The sequence below is a fragment of the Vulpes lagopus genome, chromosome 17, assembly GCF_018345385.1.
Source record: "Vulpes lagopus strain Blue_001 chromosome 17, ASM1834538v1, whole genome shotgun sequence".
Classification (NCBI taxonomy): Eukaryota; Metazoa; Chordata; class Mammalia; order Carnivora; family Canidae; genus Vulpes; species Vulpes lagopus.
This window is the reverse complement of record NC_054840.1, coordinates 25,514,246-25,539,079: the sequence shown is the minus strand read 5'-3', so window position 1 is coordinate 25,539,079 and position 24,834 is coordinate 25,514,246. Positions and strand designations below refer to the sequence as shown.

General features: G+C 35.2%; 1 protein-coding gene across 2 annotated transcripts in view; it reads left to right on the top strand.

Annotated features, from left to right (window-relative positions):
• Window positions 1-22,921, top strand: part of KLHL24 (kelch like family member 24) — a 44,400-nt gene extending 21,479 nt beyond the window's left edge. For both annotated transcript variants that reach the window (XM_041731632.1, XM_041731633.1), the window contains 5 exons: window positions 5,391-5,575; window positions 6,518-6,636; window positions 10,768-10,956; window positions 12,646-12,834; window positions 17,806-22,921. In XM_041731632.1, the coding sequence (XP_041587566.1) occupies window positions 5,391-5,575; window positions 6,518-6,636; window positions 10,768-10,956; window positions 12,646-12,834; window positions 17,806-18,006 (883 nt within the window). In that variant the 3' untranslated portion in view covers window positions 18,007-22,921. The remainder of the gene's footprint in view (window positions 1-5,390; window positions 5,576-6,517; window positions 6,637-10,767; window positions 10,957-12,645; window positions 12,835-17,805) is intronic.
• The last annotated feature ends 1,913 nt before the right edge of the window (window positions 22,922-24,834 follow it).

Below are 24,834 nucleotides of genomic sequence, written 5' to 3'. Positions count from 1 at the left end.
GTCATAGTCCTCACATCAGCCAGTATTTCTTCAGTGTTTACTCTGTGCCAAGTGTTGTCCAGCGTTCAACCCATACTGAATATTCTACCTATATGTACCCAAATGTCTCTTAAATAAGAGAGAAACACCAACATACATTATATTAAAAACAGAGTATGATTGCAGTTACCTAGAAAGAGGATATGAGCCAATTGAAGAGCACAAAAGCTTTGATAATCTGCACTACCAGTTGTAAACCCTTGGGGAAAAGAAACAATAGAGACCAATCATAGGAATGCTAGGAATAGTTGTCTTTTTATTGATATCTATTATGCAACTTCAAGAATAGTAAAAGCTGGGGATCCCTGGGTGGCTCAGCGGTTTAGCGCCTGCCTTCAGGCCAGGGCGTAATCTGGGAGTTCCAGGATTGAGTCCCACATTGGGCTCCCTGCATGGAGCCTGCTTCTCCCTTTGCCTCTGCCTCTGCCTCTGCCTCTGCCTCTGCGTGTGTGTGTGTATGTGTGTGTGTGTGTGTGTGTGTCTCATGAATAAGTAAATAAAATCTTTAAAAAAAAAAGATAGTAAAGCTTAGGAATAGTTGTCTTTCTATTAATATCTATTATGCAACTTTAAATCTCTCCTAATACATAATGCTATTTTTTAATAAACAAGTGCAAGTATCATGATGTGTTCAGAGTAATGGCTTCAGAATCAGGTGTGGACTAGGATCTGGCTCTGCAAATAGTTATTCCATGACCTTAGGCAAAACATTGCAACTTCTTTATCCATTTTCTCATCTGTAAAATAAGCATAATACCACCTCATAAAATTGTGAGGATTGGAAATATAGTATGAAAAGAACATAAGCTGGTATTTCACACAAAAATGCACATAAAATTTTTTGCTTGTTTCATAAGGAAAATCAAAATTTTTACAGAATAGGAAATGTAGTTTGAAAGACAAGAAATACTTGATATCAAATGGTTTAAGAATAATTTGTTCATCCCTGTGGAAAAAAAATTGACACTCTTTGCCACATTCCATTGAGCAATAGAGATAGCTAAGATTTAGTAAGCTTGTCATTTTGAGATTGGAGTCAATTAAGTACTTTTTTAATACTTTGTACTCTCATGTCTAACAGTCAGTTAATATATAATGAAAATTATGTCCATAATGAAGATGAGGTTCAAGTTCCTATTGGAAGCCAAACCATATTATAATTAATACTATTTTTAAGAGCCAAATGTAGAAGCTCAACTGTTGAGCCACCCAGGTGCCCCTGTTCTAATCCCTCTTAAGAATGATAATTACTGTATTATAGGATGCATAGTTTTACCACTTTTCTACATGTTCATTTTTAACTTAAACATTTTTCATAAAAGTATACATTAAGTCTCCATCATCCGACCCTTAATATATCAGTTCTCCCCAAAGGATACCAGCGTTAGGAGTTTTCTGAACTCTTTAAAAATATTCTTTGCATATGGAAGTGGATGTGTATATATACACACAAATACTTCCCTACTTTTTTACTTCCCTACTTTTTTGTATACATTCAGTTTTCCACCTTGTTTTCATGATTTATAAGTGTCTTGGAGATTATTCCACATCAAAGCATACAGATATTTAAGTCAGTCTATTCAGCATATTCTCTTACTATGGACAAATCACTAAGTGGGAAGCCAAGTTTTCAAAGGTTGTTGGCAAGTATGGAATCCAAACAAAGGGAGTTAATAGATCTTTAGAACTGGAGTCCTCTCAGCTAGTAAAGCTTGAGGAAGTCTCATCCACCATAAAAATCTTCTTACCAAAGAACCAGTAATGTTCAAGTTAACTAAGATTCTCTTTCCCTTAGACAAGAACTTGAATAGGCACAAGAGATGTTTGCCTCTGTGATTATTTACTTTTTCATTCATTTACTTGTTGCATCTATGATTAACCAATCCCTCTTTTTGATACATAGTTCTTTAGATCTATTCATACAGTTTAGTAACTGTCCTACCTTACAGACTAGAGAGCCATATAGTCTCTTTAGGGCTTCAAGTCTCATATTTCTATTTATTTTGTTTGATGGGTCAGTTTTCAGATATTTTGAGTCTTGGAGTGGTGAGTAGATCATATTACTAATATCTTTCCCTTCTTTCTTCCAATATCCTGCTATATTGAAACACTGCCTTTCCTATTGTGCTTTTTAAATATGTTCAGTTATTCTTCTCATTAACCATTGCATTGACTCCTTTTATTAATGAGAGTTAGTTTAGCAGTTCACCTGTCTCTGGCATATATTGCATTAATAATAAGTAGGTCTGTTATGTCAGCCAACAAGTCCTGTATTTTGCCTTTTGAGATTCTTAATTGAATCTGATAATTTTATGTTTTGTTCATCCAGTTTAGAATGTCCTATGGATTTATAATTATTTTATCTTTCATATAATGTAACCATTCTAACACAGCAAATATTTTATCACATCAAAATCAGAATTTTCACTTTAAAGCATTAATAAAATAAAGTAACATTCACTTTAAAAAACAGATTGAATGGGCTATCCAGACTTTTATTCATCTTATGCTATCATCTTGACTGCCTTTTTTTCCAGGTGCTATTATCAGCTGGAGTGACCTGTTTCCTTTAAGGCAGTCAATTCCCTGCTTTAGATAAAAATTTTTCCAAGCTCAAGAAATAATTTTTTTGGATAGAGACAGCATATGCATGCAAGCAGAGAGAGGGGCAGAGGGAAAAAAACTCAAGCAGACTCCACACTGAACTGGCAGCATGACTCAGGCTCAATCCCACAACCCGAGATCATGAACTAAGACCAAGAGTTGGACACTTAGCCAACTGAGCCATCCAGGCACCTCTAAAAATAACTTTTATTGGGATAACAGTCTCTAATGAGAATACTAGACTTGTCTTTGATTTGGTTGCAAATAAGACCTTCAGTACAGGCAAAACTACAGTTTGTTGATCCTTTCAGATAAAAATACATTCCTGGTAGACACTGAAGTAATCCTTTATTTAGTGGGACCAATTGTATTAGTCATTAGGTGTTTTGTTTTGTTTTTAGTCATTAGCTTTTTGTGCTATTTTCTCTTTTTGTTCCAAGGTACAAAAACAGACAATATATGCTTATTAAGCTAAGAAGTCTTGAAAAAGGCAAGCAAGTTTAAGCAAAAAGAAACTATAAAATAAATCAAATATGGGACACCTGAGTGGCTCAGTTGGTTAAATGTCCCCCTCTTGACTTTGGCTCACATCGTGATCTCAGGCTTTTGAGATTGAGCCCAGTGTGTAACCCCATGCTAGGGAGTGGAACCTGCTTAATATTCTCTCTCCTTCTTCCCCTCTGTCCCCCACACACTGCTCTGCCCTCTGTCTATAAGAAGAAAACAAGAATTTAAAAATAAAATGTTATAAAGAAAGTGTAAAACACAATTCTATAATATATAATAGTTACCTTGATTTTATATTTAAAAAATTGGGAGTGGTTGAACCCCATAACAGTGTTTAGCAACTTTTGTTTTGAGCAATTGATAAATAAGGCTTTGAGGAAAATGACATGAATTTGTTCGAGAAGTATTTTAAGTATAATTTTAGGAAATGATAACTTTTATGGAAAGAAGGAAAAGTTAATAATCATATCAAGTATCTGGTGTTATTCCTTATTTACTTTGTTTCATTTTGCAATTATTTGGAAAATAGCATTGATAATATTTCAGTCCTTCTAATAAAGTTTTACTGTATACTAGATTAGGGTTATATGATTTACTGGGTTCCAAAAGTAGTTTTTATTGCATCTATGAACAAGAATCTGTTCTACAATATATTTTTCTGATTTTATAATGGAAAAGTGTGCCTGGCATGGGACAGATGAATGATTATTAGCTGAAAAAGCTGTGAGTAAACATAGCTAGAATATAGTGTCTCTGTTAAAGTGGCATACCAGTATTGCTTAATTTTGATTTTTTTTTCTACTGTAATTGTGAAACATCATAGTGACTAAAACTACAAATCAGTATTCTGATGTGGTATTTTTTCCTTCCACATTTAAGTTAAGAGAAGAAGGATTGTTAGCATTTTGCTTCATGAAATTAAAATTGTAACAACCATAAAATGTAGTTACAGGAACTTTTTCACTTCAATTATATTTGTGAAAAAATACAAAATCCAAAAATTTTTAAATTCCAAATTTAATATTGAGCCTTATGAGTAACAAAGAACCTGGATAACTTTTAGTTTTTCCTTATCTATCTTAAATTTAAACTACAAAAAAGTCTATTAACATAAACCTTAGAATTCTCTTAGTGCTCTAAATGTTTTTTCCACTCAAAAAAAATAGTCCATGCTCATTATCATTTTGAAAATTCATGTTGATAGAAAAAAAGGAAGCCATACTATCTAGAGATATCATTAGCACTTTGGTATATTCTTTCCAGACACAGTTTTTACATAGTATTGATCAGACCTTCTGTACAATTTTTTTGTGTTGCTTTTTCCTTTCACATTCTTTGTTATAAACTCCGTTAACACTTTTAAGTGACTGCTCAGTGTTTTAATTCAGATTAGTTTAATTTACTTTAAAAATTATTTTAGGGATCCCTGGGTGGCGCAGCGGTTTAGCGCCTGCCTTTGGCCCAGAGCACGATCCTGGAGACCCAGGATCGAATCCCACGTCGGGTTCCCGGTGCATGGAGCCTGCTTCTCCCTCTGCCTGTGTCTCTGCCTCTCTCTCTCTCTGTGACTATCATAATTAATTAATTAATTAATTAATTAATTTTAAAAAATAGTTTCTGAACAAATAAATATACTTCTTTAAAGGGTACTTAGATTATACTATGAATTAATTTTTTTAGAACTAGCAATCTAGGGCACCTGGGTGGTTCAGTATGAACTCCAGGTCTTGGGATTGAGCCCCCAGCATTGGGCCCCTCTCTCTCTGCCCCTCCTCCTGCTCTTGCTCTCTCAAATAAATAATTAATATATTAAAAAAAAAAAAAGAACTAGCGATCTGATGAAAAAGCACCATTTTCCTACATTAGTGTGTAATGTAGTGTGGCTATGCATATCTGAATTACTACAAGACTGCATTTGAAAGTTACCCTTATTAATTCTAGGATTCCAGTTTAGTTAGGTAGGATCTTTGGACTGCTTTACAATTTTTGAGGCAGAACTCCATAGAAAAGAAAAGATCCATCCATAGGAATTTCTGTGGAAAATGATGTCACTAAGTCCCTTGCAAATGTTTGTTTTCAAAGTCATTGGCAGCCTGTATTATTTGGCACATGCTCAGAGAATAAACTTAACTGTTTTATAATAGTGTTTTACTTTATTTATGATAATGATATGTTTTTAGAGTTTTCAACAATCTTGAGTGTATTTTATTATTTATATATTCTTATAATAATTATTTTAGGTCAACTGGCTATTCTGAGGTGATAGTTGTCGTTGGAGGCTGTGAACGTGTTGGAGGATTTAATCTTCCATACACTGAGTGCTATGATCCTGTGACAGGAGAGTGGAAATCTTTGGCTAAGCTTCCAGAATTTACCAAATCAGAGTATGCAGTCTGTGCTCTAAGGAATGACATTCTTGTTTCAGGTAAATGGAGAATAATTACAGTAGCTACTTTTAATTTGAACACAGCTTGGCTGTTTTAAGTAGTAGTGTCTCAGAAGAAAACCGTGAAAGTGAATATGCCCACTTTCAGCAGAAGAGTTTATACAACAAATAAAACCAAGAATGACTTTTTTCTCTTAAAAACAGGCTCAAGATGATCCAGAGTAATTTATAAAATATCTGTCAGAAAAATACCTTTAATCATATTTCAGATGCTCTCAAATGCATATAGAATATAATTTTTAAAACTTTTACTTGTTAAATTTGTTTAAAGGAACACAGTAAAGTATGCAAAGTGAAAATTACTTAAAGAATTAATTAAGCATCTCTGATCTACCCAGGTTTTTTGAAATTCTACCCAAAGTTTATGAAATAGGATTTTCCTTAAAATTCTTAACTACTTTTATGTGATGTTACATCTAAAATCTAAGACAATGAAATGATAGGCTTACACAAAGTATAACTACGTTATCAATGATCCTAAGACTATTATTTGGTTAACAATTTTACCAGCTTCGCAAATTACTGTATTATACGTTGAACAATATAACAACACGTACTTTATTTTGTGTAATTAAATACTTTTGAAAAGATGGGTGATTTTTAAAAATCTTTTTAAAATAATTCTATTTTGGTGCTTCTGATGTCTGATTCAGGTTAATAAGCTTACACGTTTGTAAAAATCATACTCTGCATTTTATTATTTGGGGCCTATATTTTTCAAGATAACAATCAGCAAAGTTTATATCTGCTCTGTGGAATTGTTTCCATTAACCTTTAAGAGGATCTTTGTGTCATTTATTGAACTGAATTCAAAATTCTTAGACTGGGTGAATAAATCCTATGTTTTAATTATCTTTGCCATGGGCATAAGCCCCTTGGTGATATTTTTGTTATTGTGTATACATTGTTTTTCATTTAAAGGTGGAAGAATCAATGGGCGTGATGTATGGATTTATAACTCACAGTTAAATATTTGGATCAGAGTTGCTTCTCTAAATAAAGGCAGATGGCGTCACAAAATGGCTGTCCTCCTTGGTAAAGTAAGAGAAACCACTTTTTATTACTATTATTGGCACATTTCCAAAATAAATACTACAACTAAATCCTTCTTTTTACTCACTCTCTGGGTATTTTGGATTCAAATTGTATTTCCTTCCATTTCTAACCTCATTAGATAAACTGAAGATATAAACAATTTGACACTGTACTTTTGAATGGATATTTTGTTCTCCCAATTTGGAATTTGTGGCAGTGAAGCACATTTCTCTTTTCATGCTCCCTTGGAGTCTGAATGCCTAAGAAGCATTGGAAAATAAAGGAGTTACATCGAGTACAAAAACAGGCCAATGTCTAATCCAAGCAGTCTTTTTCCCTTTACGGACTTTGGCAGTCAGGCAGGAGATATATTTACCTAGACTGATGTTATTTTATCTTTTTTCTTTATACAATTTAGGGACAAAACAAATTTAAAGTGAGTGTTAAGATAAATTCATGAGTGTATTTTAAGGAAAACTGATTACTGATTGCAGCTAATAAATGTTTTAAAATACATAATTTGGGGCGGCCCCAGGTGGCTCAGTGGTTTAATGCCGCTTTTAGCCCAGGACCTGATCCTGAAGACCTGGCATCGAGTCCCACGTCGGGCTCCCTGCATGGAGACTGCTTCTCCCTCTGCCTGTGTCTCTGTGCCTCTCTCTCTCTCTCTTTGTCTCTAATCAATAAATAAAATCTTAAAAAAAGAAAAACATAATTTGGGGGGGCTCCTGGGTGGCTCAGTTGGTTAAACGTCTGATGCTTGATGTCAGCTCAGGTCTTGATCTCAGGGTTCAAGCCCCATGTTGGGTTCCATACTGGGTATGGAATCTACTTTATATATTTACATTTATATTTTTTGGTTCAGAACCATTCTTTGTCCTTAGGAACCTGAGAAACACTTGCAGATTAGTGGTTTCCAAACTTTTTAAAAAGCAGCTACACCCTCTTTTATAAAGTTAAAAAAATTAAATCTGGGATCCCTGGGTGGCGCAGCGGTTTGGCGCCTGCCTTTGGCCCAGGGCGCGATCCTGGAGACCCGGGATCGAATCCCACATCGGGCTCCCGGTGCATGGAGCCTGCTTCTCCCTCTGCCTGTGTCTCTGCCTCTCTCTCTCTCTCACTGTGTGCCTATCATAAATAAATAAAAAAATTAAAAAAAAAATTAAATCTAACAAAAAAGCCATTATATAGAAAAGGTAAAAAATACAGCAGTATACCAAGGGCTCTTTAGTTTTTCTCTGCCTCCATCTCTATTAGCTCCTCCAAAGCTACCTTAAATTAATGAGCAATCTGAATAAAAGCAGCTACTTACTTGCCACATGTATTTTTTACTGGTTCCCTGATACCACTTTCTAAAAAGATTGCTGCCTCTTAGACCCTCCTGTGGAGAAAACAGAATTGCTCTAATGCAAACAGAGATGGTTCAAGAACCTTTCTCAGCCTCTCATCAGCTCTCATCCTCTTCCCCTATTTCTCCATAGAAGCTTCTTGAAATTTCTGTACTATAAAATATTAGAGTTTCTGAAAGCACAGTTTGAAAGCTACTGTTAATTCCTAAAGATATTGATCTATTGTGCTGCTGCTGTCAACAAGGTCAATGAAATAATGAGGACCTTGAGATAGATGTATTAGAAATAAAATACTAATTCTATTGGTTATTTTTACAAAGTCACTAGTTTGTCAGTATCTACTATATTATATATAGTTTTGGTAGCCATGTCTCAAGAATGATAAAATATTACTGAAAGGGGGCAGCTAAAATATTCAAGGGTTGGAAAGAGAAGAGATCTGACTAAAAAAAATTCATTTAGCCTGAAGGTACAAAGGCAAATGAAAATGATTGATGTCTCAAATATCACGTGTGGATTGATGAACACAATTTTTTTTGACAAGTGTTGGTATATTTGCCTTGAAGTTACATAAGACTTAGAAGCAATAAATCAAGACATGAAAGAAATCTTTCTACCTTACATATCAAGTACTCACATCATGGAAACTATTATCATAAGAAATTAACAATATAAACTGAATTCAAACATATAAAATTATTTGAATTTATAAATGGCCTCTATTAAGAAAACCTCGGTAAGATAATTTGGAATACTGAATCTAAGAATAGGAAGGAATCTTAGATAAAATTCCATGTAACTTTTTCAATTTATATAGAAACCAAATTCAAAGAGATCAAATCACTTGCCCAAGGTTATACAGAAAGGGATAAAGGAGGACAAATTCAGATTTTCTTAATCTAGAGGCCTTTCATCTCGATGCTCACAACATATATTTTCAGTTTATGCATGCAGGAGAATGGCAATAAAGTTTAATCCTCAAAATTATGATATGTGATACTATTATTGTCTGCATTTTTGAATTGAGTAAATAAAGACTAAATCTCAGAAGATAAACTACCCAAGGTTTACATATCATGGCAATGCTAGATATTGAACTCTGCCTCTCCTGACTTCAAAACCATGCCCTTAATTGCTACATTGTACCACAATTGTCATACAGTCTTCCAGCTGAGGGATGGATGCCTGGGTGGCTCAGTGGTTGAGCATCTGCCTTTGGCTCAGGGCATGATCCCAGGGTCCTGGGATGGAGTCCGTCATCGGGCTCCCCGCAGAGAGTCTGCTTCTTCCCCTGCCTATGTCACTGCCTCTCTCTGTATCTCTCATGAATAAATAAATAAAATCTCAAAAAGGAAAAAAAAAAAAGGAATTGAGATATTTTAAGAAAATTAATTTGTGCTGTGAAATAAGACCCAGTGGGACTTAACAGTTATTTAGATATGGAGGGAGGAATTGATAATGACTGTTGATTAAAGGAATTGTGGATATTAAACTGGAGAAATCTCTTTTAAGTTAAGAGGTTCTTGGGGCAGCCCTGGTGGCTCAGCAGTTTGGCGCCACCTTCAGCCCAGGACGTGATCCTAGAGACCCAGGATCCAGTCCCAAATCAGGCTCCCTGCATGGAGCCTGCTTCTCCCTCTGCCTGTGTCTCTGCCGCTCTCATATTCTCTCTCTCTCTCTCTCTCTCTCTCATTAATAAATAAGTCTTTAAAAAATAATAAGTTATGAGTTTTCTTGTGTATCTCTTGATTCCTTTTTTTTTAAGATTTTATTTATTCATGAGAGACAGAGAGAGGCAGAGACATAGGCAGAGGGAGAAACAGGCTCCACGCAGGGAGCCCGATGTGGGACTCGATCCCAGGTCTCCAGAATCATGCCCTGGGCTGAAGGCGGCACTAAATCACTGAGCCACCCGGGCTGCCCTATCTCATGATTCCTAATGGATTATTCTGCATATAGGTCATTTAATAAATGACTTGTTGATTAGTTCACCTGTCACATGAAGGTATTAATTTGTCTGCCTTCCTCATATTTGTGAAAGCCCTTCGAAATATAGAGTTCATTGTGTGTCAGGTACTTTGTTAAGCAGAGTAGATACTAAAATGAAAAACAGGGACACCTGGGTGGCTCAGCAGTTTGGCAGCTGCCTTCAGCCCAGGGCATAATCCTGGAGACCTGGGATCGAGTCCTGCATCAGGCTCCTTGCATGGAGCCTGCTTCTCTCTCTGCCTATGCCCCCCCCCCCTCTCTGTGTCTCTCATGAATAAATAAATGAAATCTTTAGAAAATAAATAAATAAAATGAAAAACAAGACAGGTCCTGCCTTTAGTGATCCTGGAGTCTAGTATTCCTTACCTAATAGTTTAGTTTCATAGCTTTATTATTTCATAATAATCAAGTATTTTCATCATCCATGAGTGTGAGCAATCATGTAGTTTTCAAAAACATGCAGTATGACCCTTAAGGGGGTAAAGATTCATTCTTGGGGATAAAAAAAATTGTACTCTTTCATAGGTAAAGCAGATAAACATACAGTACATAAAAAGATATACAATGTATCTGTGGTATTAAAACTTGATTGGAGGGGGTTATTATGAAAAAAACTAAAAAGTCTCCTTGGTGGTGATGATAGGGTGCTAATAAAAGTTTCAGAAACCAAGCTAAATATATTGCAATTATAGTTACCAAAGGGCTTTTTAAAGGGGACAAATCCCTAATTCCTTAGCCAACTAGTCAAAAATTCAGACTTTTGACAATTAAAAATTTTTCCATGTATTCCACATATAGGTGTATGTTGTTGGAGGCTATGATGGACAAAACAGACTTAGCAGCGTAGAATGTTATGATTCCTTTTCAAATCGATGGACTGAAGTTGCTCCCCTTAAGGAAGCAGTGAGTTCTCCTGCCGTGACTAGCTGTGTAGGCAAATTGTTTGTGATTGGGGGAGGACCTGATGATAATACATGTTCTGATAAGGTAAGCCATGTTCTCTTACAGGAATTACCAATGATGTACACAAGAAGAAAAATACAGAAGGCTTATCAAATAGTTAGGACCTTTAGTGTAAGAAACCTTTTAAAAATTGTCTAGTACTTTATATTTTAAGGAGAAAACACTGAGTTTCAAGTTACTGAAGTGAAATCCTAATATATCTAACAATTTTCTGTATAAAGCATTATCTAGTCTTTTTGAAATAAAACTAATCTCAGCATTGGGATCTTGTACTAAATAAATTGTTGTAAACCTTTTACTGCTATAGTCTATAGAAACAGAAAATTATTCACAAAAACACAGATGGGAAGTAAATTAGCAGAGGATATGATACCGTAACTATACTGCCTTCAACTGGGTCATGTTCTGCATACTTTAAAAGTATGTTTCAGAACAACAAAAAAAAAGGAAAGTAAACTTCTGTAACGTAAATAGAAAATAGCTCAAAGTTGCTGCAGTTCACTGAATTCCTGGAACAAAACATTTGCCATCCTGACACTTCAGAAAATACTGTGTTTATTCTGGAAACAACTATCTGAGGCCTAATCTGTTTCACAATTGTTAATTGAATTTTGTCAGCCAATTATTATTTAATTAAATTTTAATATAATGTTACATTTTTAGAATTCATTAATTCAGAATTTTGATAATTCAGGGTATACTGAATTGAGGTTTACTTGTGTTCTTATGAAGAAAGGACTTCCTAAAAGTATAAAGAAATTGTATTCAGGGCAGCCCGGGTGGCTCAGCAGTTTGGTGCCACCTTCAGTCCAGGGCATGATCTTGGAGATCCAGCGTTGAGTCCCGCATTGGGCTCCCTGCATGGAGCCTGCTTCTCCCTCTGCCTGTGTCTCGCCTCTCTCTCTCTCTCTGTGTGTGTCCCTCATGAGTAAATAAATAAAATATTAAAAAAAAAAAAGAAATTGTATTCAGACTGAGGCATAGTTATCCTATATGACACAATTTTTTAAAAATCTGGACTGTTGGGGTACTTGAGGGGCTAAGTCTGTCGTGATCTCAGAATTGTGGGATCCAGCCCTGCATTAAGCTCCACACTTAACAGGGAATCTGCTTCAGATTTTCTCTTCTCCCTCTGCCTCTCTCCCCCTGCTTGCATGCACTCCCTCCTCTCTCTCTCTCTCTCTAAAATAAATAAATCTGGGGCACCTGGGTGGCTCAGTGCTTGAGCATCTGCCTTTGGCTCAGGTCATGATCGCAGGGTCCCAGGATTGAGTCCCACATCGGGCTGTCCATGAGGAGCCTGCTTCTCCCTCTACCTGTGTTTCTGTCTCTCTGTCTCTTATGAATAAATAAATAATTTTTTTAAAATTAATTAATTAATTAAATCTTTAGAAAAATCTAGACTGTCAATTTTAACGGAAATAAATGAAAATTTATCATGGTAGCATAGTCATTCATCCTGGAAACAATCTGTGTGTGTTACTCTCTTCTGCTTGATAGTAATAAATTTTCATTTCTTTTGAGAATTTTTATAATTCAAACATTCCCCTATCAAGTTAACCTCCTTTAATTCCATGAATTAATGTGAATGAATTAATGTAATTAATGGGATTTAAGTTTTAATCATGTTTCTATGTATTGGTAGATTTTTTTATTAACTAAATTTGCAGTGTTGTTTAGAAATTTTAATTAAATATTTCTATATATTACTAGGTTCAATCTTACGATCCAGAAACCAATTCTTGGCTACTTCGTGCAGCTATCCCAATTGCCAAGAGGTGTATAACAGCCGTATCCTTAAACAACTTGATATATGTTGCTGGTGGGCTGACCAAGGCAATATACTGTTATGATCCAGTTGAAGATTACTGGATGCACGTACAGAATACATTCAGCCGACAGGTAATAACATAAAACGATCCAAAAGAAAAATCAATTGAAGAGGGACCAAATACATGGCCATTATAAATATACTGTAATTTCACTGTTAGTATATTTCATGTATGCATGAATTATTTCAGAATTTTTAAAACCACATAAGTCATATGGTATACCTGTTTTGAACTTGTTCTAGGGAATTGCTTTATTGAAATAACTTGTTTTCTACCATCTCATGGTGAAGGAGCAGTTGCATTTGGACTGCTGGGGTTTGTTTTCCTTGACCTTTTTCAGAATCTACCCCAGTCCTTATCTCTATCTCTTACAAATTTTGAACAAGAAGAAATGCTCCCAAATTGGTTTCTTTCCTTCTATGGTTTTTATTATAAAAGAAATGTCTGTACTCAGGTCTCCTTCACCCACGCACACTACCCATACCCCTACTCCACCTCCTGCTTCCCAAAAAGGATTCTCTCAGCTTTTGATTCATGTCTCTACCCTCCTTCCTACCACCAAAAGATTTGATGGTTCTGATGCTAGGAATCTGGATCTACCTATACCACTTTAGAAGTGTGTTACACTCCCAGAGGTCATTACTAATAATGTCCTCAGTCTATATTCATATTCTCTTATTTTTTTCTATCCAACCCTTAAATATGGGTGTTCCTTGAGTCTCTTTCTCCTACTTGCTTCCTAGCTTTTACTTTATTCCTGAGTAAATCATAATTATTGCTCAGTACTGGTGACTTCAAATCTTTATCTTCATTAAAGCCTCTCTTGTGCTCCAAATTCAAATTTCCAACTGCCTACTTGTTATTTTTTATGATGTTCCAAGAGTTCAAACTTAAAAAAAAAAAAGAATATACTGTCTTCCCCAAGCATACTTTTTCTGTTTCCGAACAGCCTAGTGAATGGAAAAACTGTCTCTTCCTTACTCACATTCACAGCACTTCTGGCACCAAATATGTGGATTCATTCCAACATTAACCAATCTTCCGTCTTCAGCTGAGTGTCTTGCAATTTAATTTAGTTCTGACACTATCTACCTGGAGTTAGTGTCCCATTCCATAAGTTAAGGGCTCAGTCCCATAAGACTGCCACTGATTCAGACGCCAAATGCTAGTTCCAGTTTGTCCCCAGGACTTTTGACTGAATATAAATTAACATTTTCACAGCCCCCTCCTTGAGTTCATAATTTGCTAGAACAGCTCGTGGAACTCAGGGAAACACTTAGATTTATTGATTTATTACATAATAAGGGATATTATAAAGGATGCAGATGAAGAGGCATATAGGATAAGGTCCAAAAGGGTCCCAAGCATAGGAGCTTCTGTCCTCAGGTTGAAGTGCACCACCCTCCCGGCACATGGATGTGTTCACTAACCCAAAAGCTGTTCAAATCCTATATTTTGGAATTTTTTATGGAGGCTTCATCATGTAGTTTTAATTAAATATCCAGCCCCTTTCCCCTCTCCAGAGAATGGGAAGTGGGGATAAAAATTTTAAGATTCTAATTTTGGCCTGATCTTGTTGACCAGCTTCCTTCCAGAAGCCTGCCAATGGTTGTCTCATTAAAACAAAAAAGAGGGGATCCCTGGGTGGCTCAGAGGTTTAGCACCTGCCTTTGGCCCAGGGCGCAATCCTGGAGTCCCGGGATCGAGTCCCGCGTCAGACTCCCAGCATGGAGCCTGCTTCTCCCTCCTCCTGTGTCTCTGCCCCCCCACCCTCTCTCTCTCTGTGTCTATCATAAATGAATAAATAAATAAAAATAAATCTTTAAAAAAATTAAAAAAAAAAAAAAGATTTCGGGACGCCTGGGTGGCTCAGTGGTTGAGCATCTGCCTTTGGCTCAGGACATGATCAAGTCTTACATCGGGCTCCCTGCATGGAGCCTGTTTATCCCTCTGCCTGTGTCTCTGCTTTTCTCTCTCTCTGTGTCTCTCATGAATAAATAAAACCTTTAAAAAAAAAAAAAAAAAGATTTTCCTATCACTCAGGAAATTCTAAGGAATTTAGGAACTCTGTCAGGAACTGGGGGCAGGGACCAATATATATTTTTCTATTATTTCATACCTAGATTTAATTTCTTAGGTTTTCCTCACTTTCTCCTAAATTGAATCAATCTAGCATATCAGTTCTGTGTCCTCAGAGTTTCTCCTATTCTTTTCCATACCTGTGGTTCCTGCTTTTGTTCAATTCTTATCAGTTCTTCCTAAACAAAAGCAATAATATTCTAATTAGTGTTCTTTAATGTCTCTTCTCTCACCCATTTTGCCACTATTTTCCAACAAATCTTATGTCTCTCCTCTGATTGGAAACATACTAAATAAAATCCAAAAGTTTTCCTACTTCGTTCTAGGCATTCTGACCTCTGCTTGCCTTTTCAGCTTCACTTTCTGCAACTTTATCACAATTATATTAAGTACCTGTGAATTTGCATTTGCTGTATACATCATATGTGTTCCTGCCTTAGTTCATGCTGTCCTGTGAGGCTCTAATGCCCTTTCTATCATCTCTACTTGTAATTCTACTCCACTTTCCAGGACCACTTCATAGTTACAACAAACTGAAGTTTCCCCTGTTCAAAATTAATTTCCTCCTTTTCTAATCGGTCACTGTACTTACACCTCTATTATGGCAGTTATATATTCTGTTATGGGTATAAATGTTTATTTCCATACTGGAATTCTGTCTTCTTGAGAATACTGTTTTTTCTAACTCCTTTTCTATGTATCTTGCATTAGTTGGTGCTCAGTAAGTATTTATTGAGTAAGTAAACAAATGAGACAGTGTAGTAACAAGGGACCTAATCTTAAGAGTCTTATATGCAACATGTGTTATAAGAGATAATAGACTATAAGGAAGCCCCGGTGGCTCAGCGGTTTAGCGCCGCCTTCAGCCCAGGGTGTGATCCTGGAGACCTGGGATCAAGTCCCATGTCGGGCTCCCTGCATGGAGCCTGCTTCTCTGCATCTCTCTCTCTCGAATAAATAAATAAAATCTTTTTTAAAAATTATAATTAAGGGGACAACTTTTTTTTTTTTTTATTAGGATCATGTTTTGTTCCAGTCTTGAAAAATAACATTAAAGCTTCATGTTTTAGGACACCTAGCTGGCTGAGTCAGGAGACTCAGATGTTTGCAACTGAGTGCAATTCTTGATCTCATGTTTGTGAGTTCAAGCCCCGTGTTGGATGTAGAGATTACTTAAACAAGAATTAAATATTTAAAAAAAAGAAACCTTCATGTATTGATAAACTATTTTCTTACCAGCTGTCATTACTCCTTACATTCTAATACAGTGAAATAAGCTACTATATCTGATAAAAGCAATTTCCTGATATGAAAGAAAAACTGATTTAAAGATTACTTGCTTCATTTATTTCTGAGCATTATTCTCTGAAATTACATTAATAAGATCCTATAATTATATAGTTTAAGAATCATCATTAAAGTAACTGTAAGGTTCAGTTCTACAGGCTAGGTTCTATCTGGAAACTGATGATACTGTTTTTTATTGTATTCAGAACTTTTAGAATTTATTTAAAAAGTTTACTGTGCTTTAGATGAAAAATGCTGGGAAGTGCCTGGGTGGCTCAGTCAGTTAGGTATCTGTCTTCGGCTTGGGTTATGATTCTGGGGTCCTGGAATCAAGCCCTGCACATTGGGCTCCCTGCTCGGTGGGGAGCTGGCTTCTCTCTCTCCTTCTGTCTGCTGCTCCCCTTGCTTGTGCACGATCTCTCTTGATTTCTCTCTCTTGCTCTCTCTCTGCCAAATAAAAATAAAATTAAAGAAAAAGAAAAATGTTGTAGTTTGGCACATAATTGGTACAATTCATGGGTGATATTCTGGATAAAAGTTTGTCATTCATAAATGATAACGAGCCAGATTATTCTGGGTATGTGTAAACTCTAATATAAATATTTTTAAGTGCTCACAAATTCTTTTAGACCTGAAGAAAGATTTAATTTCTACCAAGATTTAATTTCTTCTATAAATGCAAAACTTAGGGGGCCTGGGTAGTTTAGTCCATTTAAGCACCTACCTTCAGCTCAGGTCATGATCTCAGGATCTTGGGATCAGAGACCCACATGGGGTTTCCTGCTCAGCAGAGAGTCTGCTTCTCTCTCTCCCTCTGCTCTCCTCCACCCCTCATGCTCGCTCTCGCTCGCTCTCTCTCAAGTAAGTAAATAAAATCTTCTACAAAAAAAGAGCAAACTTACATACACAGTAAATCTAGTCAAGTTAAAGATGTTTATTGTACCAATTGGTAAAATCCATCCCATTGTTAGTTATATGAAACAGGATGATAGTAATGTGCAATAACTTTCTGAATTAAAGTAAAATGTAAATAGAATATTCGACCTGCAGCATAATGAGATCCATGAAATGGACAATTTTAGTGTAATTTCTTTATTTGAAGAATCACTCTCATCCTTGCAAGAATATTTGTTTTTTATAGTAATTATGTTATTGACAGAGGAAATTCAGCTAAGAATCCTATTGTGTGCAAAGTTAAAATATTTGAGGAGTTTCTACGTCCCAGCCAAAGCCCCTGATAACAGTGCTTTGTCAATTTGTTTATAAATCTTTCTCTCATTCATTCATTGAACTTGTGGGTAATTCCACATAATGAATAATGTTCCTACTCCTTGGTCATGTAATAGCCACTTGCTATACTAAGGGACCTCCTTTTAAGAGGAGAAGCAAGTCATACTGTTCAAAAATATTTTCATTCAACTGCTATTAAGTTAAAACTTGTTTTAGTCCACTACCCTCACTTCACTCCCACGTCTGGACCCCAATCAATAGTATAGATTTTATTTTAACATTTCATTCATGCAAAATTACCTAGCACTCACACATAGAGCAGGAGTTGGGCAAAAGGGAGCTTGTTTCATGCCGTCTTTTTTTGTCTGTTAAAGCATATTTTACTTTTCAGTTTGCTAGCAAATCCCCTCAAAGAGTGAATTTTTTTTTTTATTTGGTTCAACAGGAAAACTGTGGTATGTCTGTGTGTAATGGTAAAATATATATCCTGGGTGGAAGACGGGAAAATGGAGAAGCCACAGACACTATTCTCTGTTATGATCCTGCAACAAGTATCATCACAGGGGTAGCTGCAATGCCCAGGCCAGTCTCCTATCACGGCTGTGTGACTATACATAGATACAATGAAAAATGCTTTAAGCTCTAATGCCAGGATACCTCACCCAAGAAGCCACACTGATCCAAGATGAGAGGTTTTAAGAGCTCCAGAGTGGGAACTTGACATATCTCCTTTGTGCCATGTACACAAAAAAGTAAAGATAATAATTGTGGTGCCTTTTCCCCTGAAATTCAATCTTTCAAACTGTAATAAAACCTTTCCTATAATTGGAGAAAAAAAATATGTTGTTGTTGAAAGTAATAGTGGTTATTGCTTGGGTTTTGAGAGTGTACCTTTGTAAGTATTGTAAGAAACTCATGTGGAGTAGGAAATAATGTCTGCCTGTGTAATTTTTAGGAATTTGTGAATGGTTTTTCCATTTGTATATGTTTATCTGTAACCCTATATATTCCTTATTTTGTCATATATGTATAGAAAATTGCATGACTTAGGCTTCATTTAGTTTGAATCACATAATGCTTAGAGTGCTTACAAAGGGCGGGAAATCAGTTTAAAAAATCTTTTTCACTAAAAATATATTCAAACGGATTAATTGTATTGAAGGGTTTTTTTTTCAGTAATTGATAAAAATGTAATGACAATTTGAGTATTATACTGAATTATCATTACTTCTTAGAACTGTCTTCTACTAAACATATTTTTGGAAAACCATTGGATAGGAGATAGAAAAGCAAGTGCCCCTAAAATGGGGATTAAAATTATAGGTTAATTCCTAAGAAAAAAATTATGTAAGACCATTGAAGGGAAAATGACCCACTGTGGCTCTCAAAGTACTTATGTATCATCTCTAAATTCTCTAAGGAAGCACCTTTTCTTGAATCTGACAAAAGAGTTGAAATCCATTTTGCAATATTATTTTGTGGAAAACAAGGACAGATTTTTCTCCCTAACCCAGTAGGGTTTGGCCTCATTAGTATGGTGCTTTGGGTGAGGACCTCTTCCCTGGTTATCCTCCTTTCCTGTGAACAGGTAAAACTCCTGGAGTCTCCACTCTTGAGTTGCCTTTAAAGGATTAAAGAGGGACCACTTTTCAGTGGGTCCATTTTTCTTTTAAAATTTTAAAATCCCAAAAAAACTAACTGCAGTATTTGCAGTCTTTTAAGAGAAATCTTTCATTTGGTACCCATTGTGGAAAATACTAGTCAACATTCTCAAGCTTCTCTACAACAAATTGCTTTGTCTAGATTTTTCAACTCCAGTTTATAAGCTTACTAGTTTTCAGAAAGGAATATACAGTTGTTTTTAAGGCAAATGGAATGGCAGGAACTGTAGCCCAAGTGATTACTGTCATTCCTGGGTGAACAGGTAAAATTTACAACATTTTAGGGATATTCCAGGGATATTCAGGTAGCCTGCTGGATTTCAACTTCCCAGGCACTATTGTCATCTCACATCATAATACATATTCCTTGTCACAGGAGAGATGATGCAAATGTGTGATTTTAGTGCCACCATATTTCTGTTAAAACCAAGTTAGTAATCAAAACCTTACATAGACCATTTGTTTTCTCATCTTCGAATGATACAGAGATTTCTAATAAACTGTATGGCATCAACATCAATGCTTAGCTGGAATCTGAATTCTGAGGAAAACTCTAAAAATCTTATAAATTTTGAGGGAATTTTAATTTTCCAAATTTTAGTTTGAAATGATATATACTCTTCTGATAATTATAAAAGCAATTCAGGAAACAATTTTCTATCATTTTTGTTGAAAGACAATTGCAAAAACAATTGGGATACTGGTTTTAATTCTAAAGCAAATTAAACAGTATCCCTACTGTCAGTATCTACTCCTGCAATATACCTTTTGTAGATAATGGAACCTATTTAGTTCAGAAATTCTTTGCAGTAGATGTGATAATGTATGAGAAAAGTATTTTGTAAATGTTGAGGAGTATACAAATGATACTTGTTATTTTCATGTGTATCTGTAAGATCATGCCCATACATAAATACAGACATTTCACACACAAAAAATACTTTCTCAAGATCACTTGTATTGTAGTACTTTGTCTATTGTAAAAGTAATAACTATTTACCTGTATTTCTTTATACATTTATTTTTAAAATCCATGTGTTTATTGTACTAAATTTGAAATGAAATCCTATAAAACAATTTGCATAAACATAGACCTCATGTCAATATTGTTTAATTTCTTTCTACATAACTTAAAACTGCATAAATTAAGTAGGCCACCAAGAACTTAGCTTAAGTCCCATGACATTAATAATTTTTTGAAATTAGTCAACTGATTTTTTAATAGCCTTTAACTATTTATCTTCCTTTACTGAATATTGATAAATAAAGGAGTTAGCATTGATAAAATAATTTTAGGGTATAATTAGTATATCAAAAGGGATTCATCAACCAAATTGTGTCAGATTATATTCATACTGTCATTACATAGTTGACAGATTTTCTCTTGATAGGAGATGCTCATATACCCTTTGGGATTAGTATATATATATATTTATACACATGTGTAGATAGATAGTATGGTCATGTACACACATATATACAAACACCAAGAATTTGATCAGTTTGTGATGATCAGAAAAAAGCACATAAAGTAAAAATTGGTTGACTTTCTTAAATTCAATTCCAGAAGATTTTTTATTTGGGTATTTTTATAATAGTTTTTTACATTTGAAAGTACATGTTGAGGGGCACCTGGCTGGCTCAGTCAGTAGAGCATGGGACTCTTGATCTTGGGTGGTGCACTGGAGTCCCACGTTGGGTGTAGAGATTTCTTTTAAAAAGTTTGAAAGTACCTGATGAGTGTTAGTATAATGACTTGTGTACAGTCAAAATCTATGTAGTACATAAAGTTTCACAAAATCAGAAAACAAATTGGAGGTAGAGACAAGTTTGCTAAACCCAACTGTTGATACCTCAGTGGGAAAAGCAGTTCAAACATATGTTTTGTTGAATTAATAGGAAAGTATAGTCTTTTTGTTCATGAATGTGTGTTTTCCTATGTATGAGTGAGCTATAAAGTGGTCTAATTTTTACAACAGTGGACCTTCTTTGTTTTCAGCCTTAATCTTCCCACTGACTACTGCACAGGTATGAAATAGTAGCTTACTCAATCTTCAGTAACCTTTGTTTCCCTGGATGACTGAAATATAGATATTTACTCCATTTAAACCAGGTGTTAAAAAAAATGATGTAAATACTCAGGGAGGGTATTAACTTGTCATTTTTGCCTATTTGGGGTGTTTAAAGTGCCATAACTATATAACGTTCAGTTCATGATCCTAGAGTAAATCTAATTTGGTAAAGGGGCTTCACACAGGCCGTGGTTGAACATTCATTCTTTTATATTTAGAAAGATGAAAATGTTTTGTGGACTGATACATTTTCTCTTAGTGATTACAAATTGTTTATGTATCTCTACTGTCATATACCCTTTTGAAACTCAGGAAAGACAAAGGTTCAGTTATACTACTTTTGTCAATACGCAACCCAGGTGTGTGTGTGTGGTTTTTTTTCCTGTTGTCTGGATATGGCAATAGATTTTTTTTTTTTAAGAATTGCTGTGAGAACCCATTCATGAAAAGAGTAGAGGGTTTGAATAATTGTGTGTGCCTTTTGTGTCTTGAGATTTACATGTGGAAAAGACATCTCCAGACTATATTTTCAAAGAGAAGAGATAGCTATTTATGTGGTGCCAAGTGATAAGATAATGTCTCTTAAAAGCTTCCTATGGAAGCCTTTATTTTACTAAACTCAAGACACCAGTTAACCTCAACATAATTTTGGCCTTATTAGAATTTCTTGTGCATTATATTGAAAGCCAGGTTTACATCACCTCACCCCATTATTCTTTTAGCTAAGTAAATAAATTCGCCATATCAAGTAACCAGAATGGGGGCAATTTGGTTGGCTTTTAAGTAGGTTTGACTAGGTAGCTCTACTTATTGTCACATCTAATGCTAGACATCAGAAACCACTTGAGCCAGAGTGTGAATTGATAATTCCAGAGACATTTTCAACATACTTCAGACATTTTTTAATGTTTTTTATGAATGTTTTACATGTGTGTGATTGCCTTAGATATTAAATTTACTTAGTGCTAAAGATGATCATCATAAATAATTTTTTAAAACAGCAGTAGTCATAACTTATTTTATATAATGTTCCAAAGAAAAGAACTTAATGTTTTCATAATAACTACATCTGAATTTGTTTATGTGCCTTAAGTTCTCTAGTGCTATTTCAACTTTTTTTTCATTCTAAATAAAGCTTACCTTAGGTGAGTTTCATATTTGTTTCCTACAGAGTAAGTAAACTTCCCTTCTTAAATTTTTTAATAAGCACCATGTGGTTGCTTGGCAGAATGAGAATGTTAAGAAATGTTGAGTGTTTGGAGTTTTATTATATTCGGGGATTTTGTTTGTCTTGTAACCAAGGTGCTTTTTAAGATATTCAAACATCTAACATTGATTAAACTTTTGAAAACATCATTTGCAAAGTCTACATCTAATGTCAAAAAAGTAAATGTACTTATTTTTGTTCCATTCTTATGTACTATTTTTTTTCCTTCTACAGTCTTTTTCATTTATATTTCTTGAAAAAGTTCTTACTCTTGCTTTCCCCATCATCCCTCCCCTAGTTTCTTTTATTTAAAGTTTTGAGAATTTCTGGAGCTAAGACAACAATTACAGTGTTGAAAAAAAGCATGATATGCTTTACAACTTGTACAAACCGATGGCAGCCAAATGTCATTTGCTTTCAGTGAGAGGTTCCAGTATCTTCACAGTGAAAAATGCTTTGTACTTCTTTGCTCTCAATTTGATTGTAGCACATTAATACTAATATGCCTTGTTTAAATATACTTTGTGCATAGTTTAATTTTTTAAAAGTTGTATCTAATAAAATGTCCTTTAACCATTATTATTTGACTTTACAGTTGTATTAAATTTTGTTTACCAAAAACTTGTTTTTGTTTTATTTTAAATACATCCAAATGGTTATGCAAAAAAAAGGATGGAGGAAAATTCATATTAATATATGTGAATATGTACTGGTATGTCCATAAAGTAACTAGAAGAATAAATAAAGCACTAGTGTATATGAAGAAGGGAGGTAGTGCCTGAGGAACAAGTAAAAAGGAAATGCCACTCTGTACTCATATGTAATGTTATGTAATTATGTATAAATGTGCATATAATCGATATTTTTGTCTGAAGCACATGGAAGTGTTACCTATCTAAAAAAAATTTTTAATTACCAGAAAGTTACTCATAACACGTTTACTCTAGTGTTCTTTGACTCTCAAAAGTACCCTTGTAGTAATATTAAGAGTAAAGGACTTAAGAAATTTTCTTTCAGATGTCAAAGAGAGGGCATGTTATTTATTGGAGAGGCAATGTCTAATTTTATGTTAACAAAAGTAAAATTTTGAAGAGATATAAAATATGTTACAGAAGTATATGCAATGCTAGCTTTTTATGCTTAGTTTTTAAATCATGCCATCAAAATAAAATGGCATGTTAGAGTGCTTCTTGAATCGTAAATGTTAATGATTTTTCCTTGACTCGCTTCCTTGGTAGCCACCCCTGGAAAGTGCTTGGGCTTCATCAGACGTGATTCCAACCAGTGCTCCATCATAAAGCTATTTAACTTTTGATCCATATTTTCCTTATTTTAAGAAAGATTAGGATACTCCCCTCACAGGCTTATTGTAAGGAGATGAGCTAATGGGAACATAAATGTTGGTTCCTTGTCCATGCAGCTAGTTCAGGACAAAAATGCAATATGTAAAAGCAGAGAAGGAGTTGAAAAAATTAAAATTATTAGCTTATGATTGGAAAACCATAGATAATGGGGTAAAGAATAGAAGCCTCTGGTAACTTAAGTTTTCTCTTTAAAAAAAAAAAGAAATCGCTTGCGGGCAGCCCGGGTGGCTCAGCGGTTTAGTGCCGCCTTCAGCCCAGGGCGTGATCCTGGAGACCCGGGATCGAGTCCCACATCAGGCTCTCTGTATGGTGCCTGCTTCTCCCTCTGCCTGTGTCTCTGCCTCTCTCTCTCTCTCTCTCTCTCTCTCTCTCTCTCTCTCATGAATAAATAAAATCTAAGGAAAAAAGTGCATTTTTAAAAAATTGAAAAAATAAAATCTTTTGCACATTCTGGCACCTGGCTGGGTTGATCGGTAGAGCATGTGACTCTTTATCTCAGGCTCATGACTTCAAACCTCACAATGAATGTAGAGCTTACTTAAAAAAAAAAAAAAAAAAAATTACCTGCACTCTTAATAGAATGGAGAAAAAATGGGCTAAACCTACCTTCTGCTTTTCTGATTCTATTGATGATCATTTAGAAAATTAAAAGGCATGGTTTTCCTCCTAATTTTCTTGGGGCCTTTTTATTTATTTCTTGTTTATATTTTATGATGTTTTGACATCTTGGGGGGACTTTGCTGGGAGAGACTGCCCTTCCTAAAACTAGCTAATTCCTAAAAAACAGTAGGTTTCTAGGAATTAGAACTTGTCAGTGAGCCTACCTTTCATATATAAACCAATCTTTCTCCATAACCCCCAACCACCTCCTTTAACTCTCACATACCAAGCCAATATTCCCTCTGCCCCTCAATCACTCCAGGGCCAGGTAACCAGGCAATAAGGAAGCTCCTCTGTCGTGAAGCCTGCCAGAATTATTAAAACTAGCCAATCCTAAATGTATAACCTGCCCTGCCTTGACTTTCTCATGGAAACACCAATAAAGGCTCTAGCCCGTGCTCTCATTTCTTTTTGCCTCTTGACACTGGTATTTTCCCCATGGCCCTGCATGACATGCCTCTTGTTTCTAGAAGAACAGTAAGACTAAACTTTTACTTCAAGAGTGATTTA